This window comes from Oratosquilla oratoria, chromosome 32 (genome assembly GCF_046742065.1).
Source record: "Oratosquilla oratoria isolate Oo_2021 chromosome 32, ASM4674206v1, whole genome shotgun sequence".
NCBI lineage: Eukaryota > Metazoa > Arthropoda > Malacostraca > Stomatopoda > Squillidae > Oratosquilla > Oratosquilla oratoria.
The window spans coordinates 4,077,446-4,092,445 of record NC_134808.1 but is presented as its reverse complement, the minus strand read 5'-3'; the positions used below and the strand labels follow the sequence as shown (position 1 = coordinate 4,092,445).

The 15,000-nt window shown below is 35.4% G+C and overlaps 1 protein-coding gene across 1 annotated transcript in view; it reads left to right on the top strand.

Moving 5' to 3' along the window:
• Nucleotides 1-15,000, top strand: part of LOC143041799 (uncharacterized) — an 86,024-nt gene that overhangs the window by 59,132 nt on the left and 11,892 nt on the right. Inside the window, exons 2-5 of the mRNA XM_076213857.1 lie at nucleotides 6,011-6,081; nucleotides 11,598-11,884; nucleotides 11,937-12,967; nucleotides 13,547-14,159. Of these exons, the coding sequence (XP_076069972.1) occupies nucleotides 6,011-6,081; nucleotides 11,598-11,884; nucleotides 11,937-12,967; nucleotides 13,547-14,159 (2,002 nt within the window). The remainder of the gene's footprint in view (nucleotides 1-6,010; nucleotides 6,082-11,597; nucleotides 11,885-11,936; nucleotides 12,968-13,546; nucleotides 14,160-15,000) is intronic.

Below are 15,000 nucleotides of genomic sequence, written 5' to 3'. Positions count from 1 at the left end.
AAATAGTTTCTTATTTCACTATAAAAGTTTATATTAACTTATACTACATTGAATAAGTCAATAGTTGATATATTTGTCCTATATACAATGTTAGGTTTCTAGTTTTGATATATTTGTCCAACATAAAATGTTAGGTTACAAAGAAAGCAATGGCCTCCGCTAGCGGACCCAGGGATCTGGGTGCGCACGTCCTGTGTAATAGTAGTCCTTGATATATACATATATTATGTATATATATATATATATATATATATATATATACAATATGTATATATATATACATATATATGCTTATACATATAGATATATATATTTAATATACATATATATATATCGTTTTGCTCTACTGGAGGATGAAGTGGCTGAAAACCAGGAGTTCTTGGTGGTGGGGGACTCCATGGTGCGAGGCTATGACGACATCCTGCAGCGGAAGACTAAGCGACGTTGCAAGCTTGTATGTCAACCGGGCCGTGGGATCGTCGATTGTACCCGGTCCATCAGGGAGCAAGGACGGAAGAACACGGTTACGATTGTTCATACGGGAAGTAACGATGTAGGTGGGGTGAGATCAGAGGAGCTTGTTCGGAATTACAAGGTCCTCCTTCAGGAGATGAAGGAACGTGGGAGCCGTCACGTAGTCTGTGGGATCCTCCCGTGGATCTACGCAGGCTCGTATTGGAACAGTAGAGCCATAGGGATCAATGATAGGGTATCGCAGTTGTGCACACAATTGGGATACCACTTTCTTGATCCTTGGTATCTCTTTTCTAGGCGCCATGACCTTTACGCTTCTGATGGGATCCACCTTACCCGCAGAGGCAAAGATGTTCTTACAAACCTCATTGTGGGAGTTTGTAATGAATTAGCTCCTTTTTTAGGGTAGAAGCCCAAAGGGAAGGGGAAATAGAATGTACTTGGGAAAACAGTGTAGAGTATAGCATTAATGTAGAACAATGTGCCAGTATAGGACAAAATATAATTTTAGGATATAATGTCGCTAGAGGACGAAATGTCACATTAGGATGTAATGTCATAGGACAAAATGTCGCAATGGGATGTAATGACAGTGGAGGACAAAAGATCACGATGGGAAGTAATGATAGTGGAGAACAAAATATCACGATAGGATGTAATGATAATGGAGGAGAAAATATCACGGTAGGATATAATGTCAGTGAAGGACAAAATATAATTTTAGGAAGGGATACCGGACAGAATGTCAATGAAGGCCAAAATATCATGATAGGATGTAATGTCTCTAGAGGACGAAATGTCACATTAGGATGTAATGTCATAGGACAAAATGTCGCAATGGGATATAATGACAGTGGAGGACAAAAGATCATGATGGGAAGTAATGATAGTGGAGAACAAAATATCACGATAGGATGTAATGATAATGGAGGAGAAAATATCACGGTAGGATATAATGTCAGTGATAGTGGAGAACATAATATCACGATAGGATGTAATGATAATGGAGGAGAAAATATCACGGTAGGATATAATGTCAGTGAAGGAGAAAATATAATTTTAGGAAGGGTTACCGGACAGAATGTCAATGAAGGCCAAAATATCATGATAGTATGTAATGTCGCTAGAGGACGAAATGTAACATTAGGATGTAATATCATAGGACAAAATGTCGCAATGGGATGTAATGACAGTGGAGGACAAAATATTACGATGGGAAGTAATGGTAGTGGAGAACAAAATATCACGATAGGATGTAATGATAATGGAGGAGAAAATATCACGGTAGGATATAATGTCACTGAAGGACAAAATATAATTTTAGGAAGGGATACCGGACAGAATGTCAATGAAGGCCAAAATATCAAGATAGGATGTAATGACAGTGGAAGACAAAAGATCACGATGGGATGTAATTATAGTGGAGGAAAAAATATCATGTACTTTAATGCTCGTAGTATTAGGAACAAATTCCAAGAAATACAGGCGTATGTCAAAAGCGAAAATCTCGATATGATAGGAATAACCGAGACATGGTTAATGGTAAAGAGTTTGAAGCTGAATTAAATATTGCGGGATTTAAAACACTTTCATCAGGATAGAAACCACAAGAAAATTGGTGGTATTCTGTTGTACGTTAAAAGTAATGTCCATGCTTGTGTCTTAGAGAAAGTGAAACAGGATGCATATGATAGTTTGTGGGTTGAGTTAACCTAAACAAATGGACAAAAAATGAATATAGGTGTAATATATAGGCCAAAGACATTATCATTAGCAGACGACAGACTGTTATTTCAAGAACTGTCTAGTTTCTGCAACCGGGATTTATTGATAATGGGTGATTTCAATTTTACTGACATTGATTGGATGACCCTTGAACATGGCCATATAGGTAGTCGCTTGATTGATTTTCTTGGTGACAATTACTTAATTCAGCATGTAAAAGAGCCCACAAGATATGGAAACTTACTCGATCTTTTGATCACTAGCCGCGAAAGCATGGTAACTGATGTAGAAGTCGGTGAATCTGTTGCAAATAGCGATCACAACTTAGTTAGATTCAAACTCCTAAATTTTTTTAGAATAGATACTTGTGTTTCTAAAATACCCGATTTCAGTAAAGCTCAGTTCATAGGACTACGTCAGGAGCTTCAGCTTACAGATTGGGAGGCAAAATTAAACGAAAGACCTGTAGATCAGATGTGGGAAATATTTCAAAATACGCTCACTAAGATGATTCAAACTTACATTCCTTTTAAGGACAGACGTCCCCCAAATCAGGCTCGCCCAAAGTGGCTCGACAAAGAAACTGAAAAAAGTATTGCTAAAAAGAGACAGGCTTATAAGAAATATAAGTGCTCGGGTGCATCTAATGACTATGAAAATTATGTATCAATACAGAGAGATTTAAAAAAGACGATAAGGAAAAGAAAACGACAATACGAAATGAACATCGCTGATAAATCCAAAGAGAATCCCAAAGAATTCTATAGTTACATTAGAGATAAAAAGGTTGTTAGGAATCACATTGGTCCACTATTATCTGCTGACGGTCAACTTGAATATTCAAATGAAGGAATGTGTAATATCTTAAACAATTATTTTAGCTCGGTATTCGTAAACGAAACACCTCAAAGTGAATTCCAAACTGAAACCTGTGAAAACTCTGGGGTAAACTTACTCACTACGGTAAATATAACAAAAGAAAAAAATTAAAAGGTGTATAGACAAACTCAAAGTTAATAAAACACCAGGGCCTGACGGTTGGCATCCAAGAATCTTAAAGGAAATGAAAAATGAGATTGTTGTTCCATTAGAAATTATTTTCAAGAAATCCATCATATCCGGAGATGTCCTAAGAGAATGGAAGCTAGCTAACGTTACTCCCATATTCAAAAAAGGTGACAAAAAGAAACCAAATAACTATAGGCCTATAAGTTTGACTTCAATCGTAGGAAAAATAATGGAAACTATCATCAGAGATGCTATCGAACATCATTTAGAAAGTAACCGTTTGATAAATGATAGCCAGCATGGTTTCAGACGGAAACGTTCTTACGTGACTAACTTACTCGAATTCTACAACACAGTTATCTCGAATTATGACAAAAGAAACAATATAGATTTAATATATCTAGACTTTGCAAAAGCTTTTGATACCGTCCCACACGAAAGACTACTTACTAAATTAGCTTTGCATGGAATAAGTGGTAGCCTATTAGGCTGGACTAGTAATTGGTTGAATGGTCGAAAACAGAGAGTTGTTTTAAATGGAAAAACTTCTGGATGGAAAAGTGTTGCAAGTGGAGTTCCTCAGGGTTCCGTTCTTGGGCCACTTCTATTCATAGTATATATAAATGATATAGACCATGGACTAAAATCTACTGTTTCCAAATTTGCTGATGATACAAAACTGTGCGGAATGGCAAATGATCACTCAAACCAATTAGATATTCAAGTAGATTTAGATAAATTACAGCAATGGTCTGAAAAGTGGCTAATGAAATTTAACACAAGTAAATGGAAGGTAATGCACATAGGTAAAAATAACAGTAAGTACGATTACAAGTTATTTGGTAATTCGTTAACAAAAGTGGATAGTGAAAAAGATCTCGGCGTAATTATCAGTAACGACCTCAAATCATCCAAGCAGTGTATTTCAGCCTCTGAGAAAGCAAATAAGATTCTGGGACTGATTGCGCGATCTTTTGATTTCAAAAAGTCCATCACTCATTAACAAGCTATATAAATCGTTAGTTCGTCCACATTTGGAATATGCTGTTTCTGTATGGTCACCGAATCTCATTAAAGACATTGACAGACTGGAAAAAGTACAACGGCGAGCCACAAAACTGATTCCAAATATCAAAAATAAATCATACGAAAATCGACTAAAGCACATGAATCTGTTTTCCCTAAAAAAAAAAAGCGTAGACTCAGAGGTGACTTGATACAGGTCTTTAAGATTTTAAAGGGAATTGACAACATCAAAAGTGACAAAATTTTCACATTGAATGAGAATCAGACAAGAAACAATGGTCTCAAACTGTCCGGAAATAGATTCAATTTGGAAGTAGGTAGAAACAACTTTGCCAACCGTGTAGTAAATGAATGGAATAAACTTCCTGCACAGGTAGTGCAATGTAGTTCAGTTCGAAGCTTTAAGAATCATTTAGATAAATACCTAAGTAAGATGCTGTAATGATTATAATTTATCTTATATGATTTGTTTTTGTTTTGTTATCATTTGTCTGTCTGATTTTCATTTATTATTAGTTATATGTCAATTTATTATTATTTACTATTTACCTGTTTGTTTATTATTTAACTATACCTATGTATTTATTTGTGTATTTTATTTGTTATTTACATTATTATAGTTTTTATTTATTGTTTTATTATTAATATGATTTTTTTTCGCATCCGACCTAGATATGGATCAAAAGGTCTCCTGTCGGCATGCTCCGCCTTTGTAATCATATATATATATATATATATATATATATATATATATATATATATATATATATATATACTTAGGAAGCTCGCTGGCTCAGTAGGTTAGGGCGTCGTTACTTGCGACAAAGGTCGAGGTGAGGGCGGATCGAATCCTGCCACCGGTGAAGTTGAACCAAAGGCATGGTTCATTAAATTCCACACTACAAAGCTCTCCGTGAGGTTCACCGTCCTAGCCTCTCGATAGGGGAGAATTTGTGACGTTAAACCATATAATAAATACATATATATATATATATATATATATATATATATATATATATATATATATATATATATATATATATATATCAAGGACTACTATTAAACAGGACGTGCACACCCAGATTCATGGCTCCGCTAGCGCAGACCATTGCTTTCTTTGTAACCTAACATTTTATATTGGACAAATGTATAAAAACTAGAAACCTAACATTGTATATAGGACAAATATATCAACTATGGGTTATTCAATGCAGTATAATTAATGTAAACTTTTATAGTGAAATAAGAAATTATTTTTTAGGCACTGTTATGCTTTAAAATACCAATTTTAGCCGGACTTAACATGTATTATTGTATGAGGTTAGTGGACATTTTAAAGAAACCCAAGTTGCTGTTGTTTTACATTTTACAAAATGGATTACAGTTAAACCTTTGTGATTGCAAACAAACAAACATTCACACAAATAAACAGACATAGAAGCAAAAGCTTACCAGACTGCAGCGATTAATCAGGGAGCTGGGCCTACAGAGGTCTGGAGAAGGTCTGCATTCTTCTGCTGGTCTTTCTCAAGATTGTGGAGTCCATTCAGAAGAATATCTGCCAGACGACAGAACATGTTGGGACAGTCAATGTCAATCCCACTGAAGCTGGCCAGAGTCAAGATCTCCATCAGTCTTTTCTGGCAGCAGGAACGGTGACGGGCTTTCTTGATGAAACACATTCCACATCTGACAAGGTCAAAAGTGCACACATGTGGAGTTGTCAGGGAATCTCTGGAATGGGCCACATAGGCCGTATTACACTCTTCATTCACAGTCAATGTCACATCTGTGGTGCACGTCTCAATAGAGACTGCATCCTCTAGTTCAATTGCAGTCCCCAAGCAGGTATGTTCCTTCGACACAGGGTGGACATCGATAGACTGGAGGTTTACGGCAGCCTATCTCTTAAGGCACTGCTTGCATGCGGAGAATACGTCCCCAGTGGTCATGAAAGAGTTTCCACCAGTTGATTGATGGTAGACTGAGAACTCCCCCTCAAGCCGGTCACTCTGGATCTCACGCAGCAGGACATAATGGAAGTCAGCGTTTCTGAACAAGTATCGGCAAACGGCAATGAATCCCTGCTCCATGTCCTGAAGAAGCCTCTTGGAAAATCAACAGAAAGGTCTGCAGGCTGGTTGACTGGGGATCCTGAACAGCTCGATATGGATTGTTCATGCGCTGATCTTGCCCCTTCCCAGATACATTCACTAAATTCCACTAGTTGAGGATGATTTGGATGAACTTAGCAGTGTCATGACATCCTCTGAGCTTCAATGAAGCCACAACCTTTTCATTGAAGACCTTCAAGACATGCTGCACATTTTGTAGTTAAAATCGTGAGGGGTTGACAGCAAATTTAGTGAGGGGAGCAGTTTTCAGAATACTGCCTTTCTCTGACTCGTACAGTTCCTTGACATCAGCAAATGATGTTGTTGTTTTATTGCCAAGACTGATCTTCTGGTACTTCTCATTCATCCAGTTGTTGCGGATACACTTCAGAAGATGCACTGTTTCAAAAGGATGCTTGGCTGTGGCACGACAATCACCCGGAAAATCAAACAGCTTACAGTACTGCTGGTTCATCTTGTGGTTGTCTGTGATAGACCCGATGACACGCCCACCTGCCCTCTCAACAGCAGCTGCCGCCTCCTTCACACGCTCAAGCTGGTATGCTGCTGTGAGCTTGTGGACGGGTGTCAAAGAAATCATAATACTAGGTCCTCTGTGCAGCGACTTCATCATAATACATAGCAGAGAAGTGGCCTTGTAGTCTAGCTTGTTCACTGCCATGCCACTCAGAACCCCGCCAGAAAATACAACGGTTGGCCGAATCTGCACTTCATCTATCAAGAGAAATACATTCTTCTGCTGCAGTGTCTTCACTTTGGCAAACATTTCCCTCATCACCTGATCCTTGTCAATAGATGAAGTGATGTACTGCAGCTTGCGTTTGCTTGGCAGCACCAAAAAGTCTCTCAGCTGTGCATAACTACACTTGGGGTATGATTCAAGAGCAAAACAATAATCATTCATGGAAAACTGTTTCTGTGATAAAAACTCCAACTGACGTGTCAAAAATACCAGCTTCTTCTCATTCTCGGTGTTCATACAGGCTGACGTGTGAGTTTGAAGAAGAGTGACAACAACCTCAATAATTTTGTCAAACGGGATGTCATAAGTAATTGCTAAGCGCACAGCTTCGGCAAACTGACCATACGACCTCAAACCATTGTTGGGATGAAGTGTCTTACCCAGTGGTACACTAATGCCCTTCTTGAATGCACGGCATATCAGTGGACTACACAACGTGGGCGTGTTTTCGACAATCACAGACAGGCTGCACTCACTAAGATTTTCTGTCATGAACAGACACACTAACCTTTCTTCCAATCTTGAAATAATTAAGTCCTTGTACTGCTTCTGTAGGTCGCGTTCAGGTCTAAAAGCATCAAATGAAGTAATCGTATCTTTCTGAAGAAAATGTCTCAGTTACTTGTCTTCGGCCTTCGCCGGGCAAAGTACAGGTTTTGAAGATGGCAGACATGAAGCAGGCACATTGAAGACAATGGGAGGGATCACAGGTCGCGTAGAACCACCAGGCAATTTGATAGAAGAAGGGTTAGCACCCCAGTGTTTCTCACAAATGAAGAATCTGTTAAAATCAACAACATAGTTCTTACGTGGTGGTAGCACATCAAGCCACTTCTGTCTTTCATAACGGTCTTTTGGCAGTCTAAACACTCGGCACCTGTTTTCCTTGTTATAATTACCGTTGCAGTTCAGAATACCACACTTATTCGCCATTTTGAATATACAATATAAGCAAGAAAGAACCTATGAAGAACCAAACAAACAAAATCAGCAAGAACCTATGTAAACAAACACTATACACTTCTAAATGCAGCCACGCGCGAAAGACGGAGCGACACCTTACACCTCCACTGCTCGTAGCACACTGGACTGGCCTCCGCTAGCGGAGCCATGAATCTGGGTGTGCACGTCCTGTATAATAGTAGTCCTAGATATATATATATATATATATATATATATATATATATATATATATATGCATATATACATATATATATACATATGCATACATATATGTATACATATGCATACATACATATATATATATATATGTATATATATAGCTATATATATGTATATATATATATTTACTCATATACTTATATACATATAAACATATAATATAAATATATATCTATATGAATATGCACACACACACACACACACACACACACACATATATATATATATATATATATATATATATATATATATATATTCATATATATATGAATATATACAAATAATCACTACACCATCAAGATCTCTCTTGATGGTGTAGTGGTTAAGTCACTACAAGCACTGGTCACGTGCTAGCCGTTGGTTGAGTCCTCTGGCGATCCACGTTTCAATTTCTGGATGTACCACCATGGTTCTTCCGATGTTGTTGGTTTAGAATTAAAGTGCATTGTGGTTGATAGAAATATATATATGAATATATGCACACACACACACACATATATATATATATATATATATATATATATAATATATGTGTATATATATGATATATATATATATATATATATATATATATATATATATACATATATTTATATATATACAGATATATATATATATACACTCATATATATATATATATATACATATATATACATATTATATATATACATATATATATATACATATATATATATATACATATATATATATACATATATATATATATATATACATATATATTGTATAAACATATCTATACGCATGCATGCACCAGCAGGTGCACGCATACTTAGAGATACACACGTACACGCTCACAACACTCACAAAAAATGGAAAAGACGAATTTTTTTTTCGGTGAAGTCTGCCGATCTCGTGGAGGTGGTGGGGTGGGGTGGGGTATAGGTTGCGGCAGGTGACCTTGGTCCATCCCGTGGAAGGTGTCCGTCCGTCCGTCCGAGTCGCCTCGGGGGGCCGGCGGCGGCCAAAAACACTTTTACTTGCACGATCGCTGCACCGTCAGAGCGTCCGTGTGAAGGCCAGGGTGGAAGCCTTTTTCAGGTACCCTGGGCTGAGGAATCAATTAGAGAATATTTTCAGAGAATGGGATGGATGCCTGGATGAGGATGAGGGGAGAGATGGAAGCAAAAGAGAACAAGAGTTTCCTTGAAAAGAGTTGACAGGATGTCGTCAACAAGCCTCTTGCTTGTGCTGTCTTTCGTCAATGATGATAATAATGATAGTAAGAGTAATGATAATGATAATAATAATAATAATAAAATAATAATGATAATAGTAATAATAATAATAATAATAATAATTATAATAATAATAATAATAATAAGAATAATAATAATAATGATAATAATGATAATAATGATAATAATAATAATAATAATAATAATAATAATAATAATATAATAATAATAATAATAATAATAATAATAATAATAATAATAATAATAATAATAATAATAATAATAATAATAATAATAATAATAATAATGATAATAATAATAATAATGATGATAATGAATAATAAATTATCATAATATTAATAATAATAATGATAATAATAATAATAATGATAACAATAATAATGATAATAGTAATAATAATAATAATAATAATAATAATAATTATGAAAATAATGAAAAAATTAATACCAATGATGATAATGATAAAAATAACAATAGCAATAGTAATATTGATAATAACAATAATTATAACAATAACAATGATGATGATGATGAAAATTATGAAATTAATTATATTAACAATAATAATGATGATGATAATAAGAATAACAATAATTATAATAATAATTATAATAATAATTATAATAATAATTATAATAATAATTATAATAATAATTATAATAATAATTATAATAATGATGATGATAATGATGATGATGATGATGATGATGATGATGATGATGATGATGATGATGATGATGATGATGATGATGATGATGATGATGATGATGATGATGATGATGATGATAATGATAATAGTAATAATAATAATAATAATATAATAATAATATAATAATGATAATAATAATAATAATGATAATAATAATAATAATAACTCACCCCCCAACCCCCCGCCCATTCCACCTCAAGCAATCACATCATCCATATCTTAGTACTACTAAAAAATTAATTGGATGGGTTCTCTCACTTTTGGGTGGTTTTGCAAAACGCCTCGCGCCCCTGTGTTGGCGTGATAATTTTGTAACGCTTCTCAAGCCAGAGCCAGTAAGCCTTTTTCGTTTTAACACACACCCTTTCATTACTTTTCCAAAATGTCTGAGGAAGTTTCTTCTAGGATGAAACGTTATCGACACTTCTGGAAATGGGTGACGTGCTCAAAAAAGATACAAAAGAAAGACACCAAAAACAATTCTGAGCTTCTTGGACAGCTTCGAGTAGAACACGTTAGAACCTTTCCGGGTCTTTACGGAAAAACCAAAAGCTTTTCTGTGATAGAGTCTTTAAAGGAGTTCCATTTAAAAGTTCTTCAGTTTAATGTCACCATACGTGAAAATGAAGACTTTTCGTATTCAGATGAAATGTTTGACGATTTACAATTGTTTAACGGAGACGTCGAAAAGAGTAAATTCGATGGTTTTTCCAAGCACTATTTCGCGGGCTACAAGAGTTTCATAAAACATGGAGGCAGGGGTGATCTCAGAAATTACCAAATGCACTACATCGACTCAATTTTTAAGAGTTACAAGCGTCAAGAGAAGAAGAACAAGTACGCTATAAAGAAAGTCAAAGAAGAGGCTGAAAAAAGAGGCTCCAAGAAAAGATTGAAGAAGAAAAGCGGAAAGCCGCCGAGGAAGAGGAACGGAAAAAGCAAGAAAAGATGGATAGAAAGCAAAAACCGATGGAACTTAAAAAGGGAAGGGATGAGAGGCGTGTTAAACGGTTGGAGAAAAAAAGACTTGAGCAACAATTGAAAGAGGATAAACACCGTAAAAAATTAGAGAGGAAACGTCTCGAAGAACAAAGAAAAGACGAGAGACTACGTCTAAGAATGGAAAAACGCGAGCTGGCGAAAGAAGAACTAAAAAAAAAAAAAAGAATGATTTGAGAAATCTGAAAAGAAATATGGGTTCTTTGTTATTCCCTGAACTACAAGAAGAGCAAAAGAAAATGCTAGAAGAAGACAGAGCTGAAAGAAAACAAGATATGGAAGAGAGACGTGAAAAACCGTCAATCGACATATTTTCCATAGACAAACTAAAAGGAGTGATAACCGATGAAAATAAAGTTGAACCTCAAAATCTCGGCAAGCTAGGAGACTTCAAATGTAAATACTGCCAAGCCTTGATGTGGAAAAAAGAGCCCAGGACATTTTGTTGTAATAACGGGCAAGTCGCGGCTGTTATTCCATCAGAAATCAAAGACAAGACTGTTAAAAGCCTATACGACGGAACTTCTGAATTTTCTGATCGTTTTCTTGGAGATTTAGTAGGATTCAACAATTTGTTCTGTTTTACCTCTTTCTCAACACCTCGCAAGTTAGAAAATGCTTTAGAGAAATCCATATGTTTCAAGGTTCAAGGAAGAATTTACCACAGGTTAGGATATTTGAATCCTGGAAGATTTCAAGAAGGACCTCTAAACCATCAGGCTTCGGGAAGCCGTGGAAGTAGAAAAAAAGGATTTCTGGAAGAACAAAGGTGACAGTTTCTTGGACCTCTATTTTTACCATGATCGAGACCAGCAAATTAAACTAAGAATAGATAAAATAAAAGATTTAAAGTCAGAAGGGAAAATAGCCACAAAAAAACGACGTTCCAGAGAAGAAAAGGAATACGAAGAAAATGAAAAAATAATCAAGATGCTTTTTGAATACTTTGCTGAAAATAATTCGTGTCTTTCGTCTATGTTAAAGGAGGTCGAAAATTCAAAAGAATTAGTTCGGTTTCACATCGAAAAACATGGAAAAATACCAGAGATGACCTTAATACTTAAAGCAGCAGAAGGCTTGCAAACGCGTGAACATAAAGGTGTGTATCACCTTCCATCTTCTTCTGCAGCTGTCGGAGGTATAGTGAATTTAGAACCCGGTAATGATCCTCCTCTGGTTATTATAACGTCTCCTAAACCCGGGTCTAATTATGTTACAAGGATCCTAGAACACTCGAATTTCTTCTATGATCCATTCCAATACCCTCTTTTAATTCCTCATGGAAATATGGGATATTCTTATACTTTGAAGCTTTTACAAAAAGGAGACAAAGTTCGAAAATACAACAAATTGACGCCCGCTGCATTTTACTCCTCCATGTACATGGAACGAGAAGGGGTGTTCAACTACATTACGAAATGTCGTCGTTTATTCCAACAATTCGTTGTGGATAATTATGTGAAAGTGGAGACCATGAGACTTGATTTCATAGAGAGAAACCAAAATGAAATAAGAAAGGAAAGGTCGGATATTCTGAGAGGAGAAAATGGAAAAGATAGAGGTCAACGTATAATTATACCTCCTTCATATGTTGGAGGACCAAGATATATTAAGCAAAGACAACAAGACGCCCTCGCATTTGTAACAAATTATGGATCTCCTGACTTTTTCATAACGTTCACTATGAACCCAGCATGGGAAGAACTGGAAGAAGCGACGAGTCAGACAGGAGGAAATGCTGCTTCTGGATGTAAAGCAGACAGGCCAGATTTAGTGAGTAGACTGTTCAAGATGAAAGTGTATAGTCTTCTTGATGATTTCACCGTTAATTGTATATTTGGAAAAGTTAAAGCCTATCTTTACAGTGTCGAGTGGCAAAAAAGAGGGATCCCACATGTCCATATTTTGTTATGAATGAGACATAATGTTAACGCCGATTTTGTTAGCAAAATAATATCTGCAGAAATACCAGACAAGGAAACTCACCCTAGATTATATGATATTGTGACAAAGTGTATGATACATGGACCTTGCAAGGGTTTTGATGATTCCCAACTTTGTTGCCAAGGGAAATCTTCCTCGGACGGCAAAAATTTGAGTGGAAAAGGGTTCCCGAAAAAGTGTAGAGACACTCTATTTTTCGGAAATAATGGCTACCCACTTTACAAAAGAAGAGCAAAAGGAGAAGGCGGACATACATTTGAGAAGAAAATTAAGGGTAAAAACGTGACAGTGGATAATTCTTGGGTGGTACCTTATAGCCCATATCTATGCCTCAAATATAACGCTCATATAAATATCGAATGTTCAAATTCCATAAAAACCATAGCCTATGTAACAAAGTACGTTAACAAGGGCTGCGATCGCATACTGTACACCAAGACTGAAAAGGATAAAGAAATAGTAAACGAGGTAAGAAATTATCAAGATGCACGCTTCGTAAACGCTAACGAGGCAACATGGAAGATATTCAAGTATCCTATCCATAAGAGCTTTCCCCCTGTTACTACCCTTGATTTGCACCTGGAGGGGGAAAATGAAGTATTTTTCAATGCAGACCACGACGAAGAGACACTGTTAAGGAACACCTTAAAGGATACACAACTCACATCTTTCTTCAAATTGTGTCAAAAAAACGAGTTCACTGCTTCACTTTTGTATCACGAAATCCCCAATTTCTTCATATACGACAAATTAGCAGCTAAGTGGATTGAGAGAAAGACAAAAACCGCGGCCCTCGGAAGAGTACGAGCAGTAACCACAAAAACAGTTGAACTCTTTTATTTGCGTATGTTGCTTTCGCATAAAAGAGGACCCACTTCTTACAAGGACCTCAGAAGAGTTGAAGGAGTCGAGTACGAAACATATAGAGAAGCTGTAAAAGCCATGGGATTACTCAACGACGAAGAAATGTGGAAGAAAACTATAATGGAAATCTTGTAGTAATAAAAAAAATAATAGTAATAAAAAAAAAAAAAAAAAAAAAAAAAAATAATAATAATAATAAATAATAATAATAATAATAATAATAATAATAATAATAATAATAATAATAATAATAATAATAATAATAATAATAATAATAATAATAATAATAATAATAATAATAATAATAATAATAATAATAATAATAACAATAATAATAATATAATAATAATAATGATAACAATAATAATAATAATAATAATAATGCTAATAATAATAATAATAATAATAATAATAATAATAATAATATCAACAATAATACTAATAATATTAATAACAATTATAACAATAATAATAATAATCATAATAATAATTATAATAATGAAAATAATAATAGAAACAACAATAGTAATAACAATAGCAATAAAAATAATAACAATTACAATAATAACAATAACAGTAATAACAATAATAATAACAATAACAATAATAACAATAATAATAATAATAACAATAAGATTATCATACATACATACATATACCAAGGCTTTTTCCCCCTTCCAAGGGAGGTAGCCAAAAAGGGAAAGGCATAAAAACACTCCCACCCATTTCATCTCTAAATACACTCCACACCCCTCCCACCCTTCCTCTCATCTGAGCACCTCCTGGATGACGGGTCATCCCTGCACCCTGCCCACCGCCCTGGGTCAGAAGCAGTGTCGCAAGACACAGTACATCCACAGCGAGGCCGCTTCATTTAATCGGCGACCCCCCCTCTCCGTCCCCCTTTGCATATAAGGCGAGGACGGGGAGAAATCCCTTCGGGCTGCGTCAAAATTTACTCACCCATACTACCCC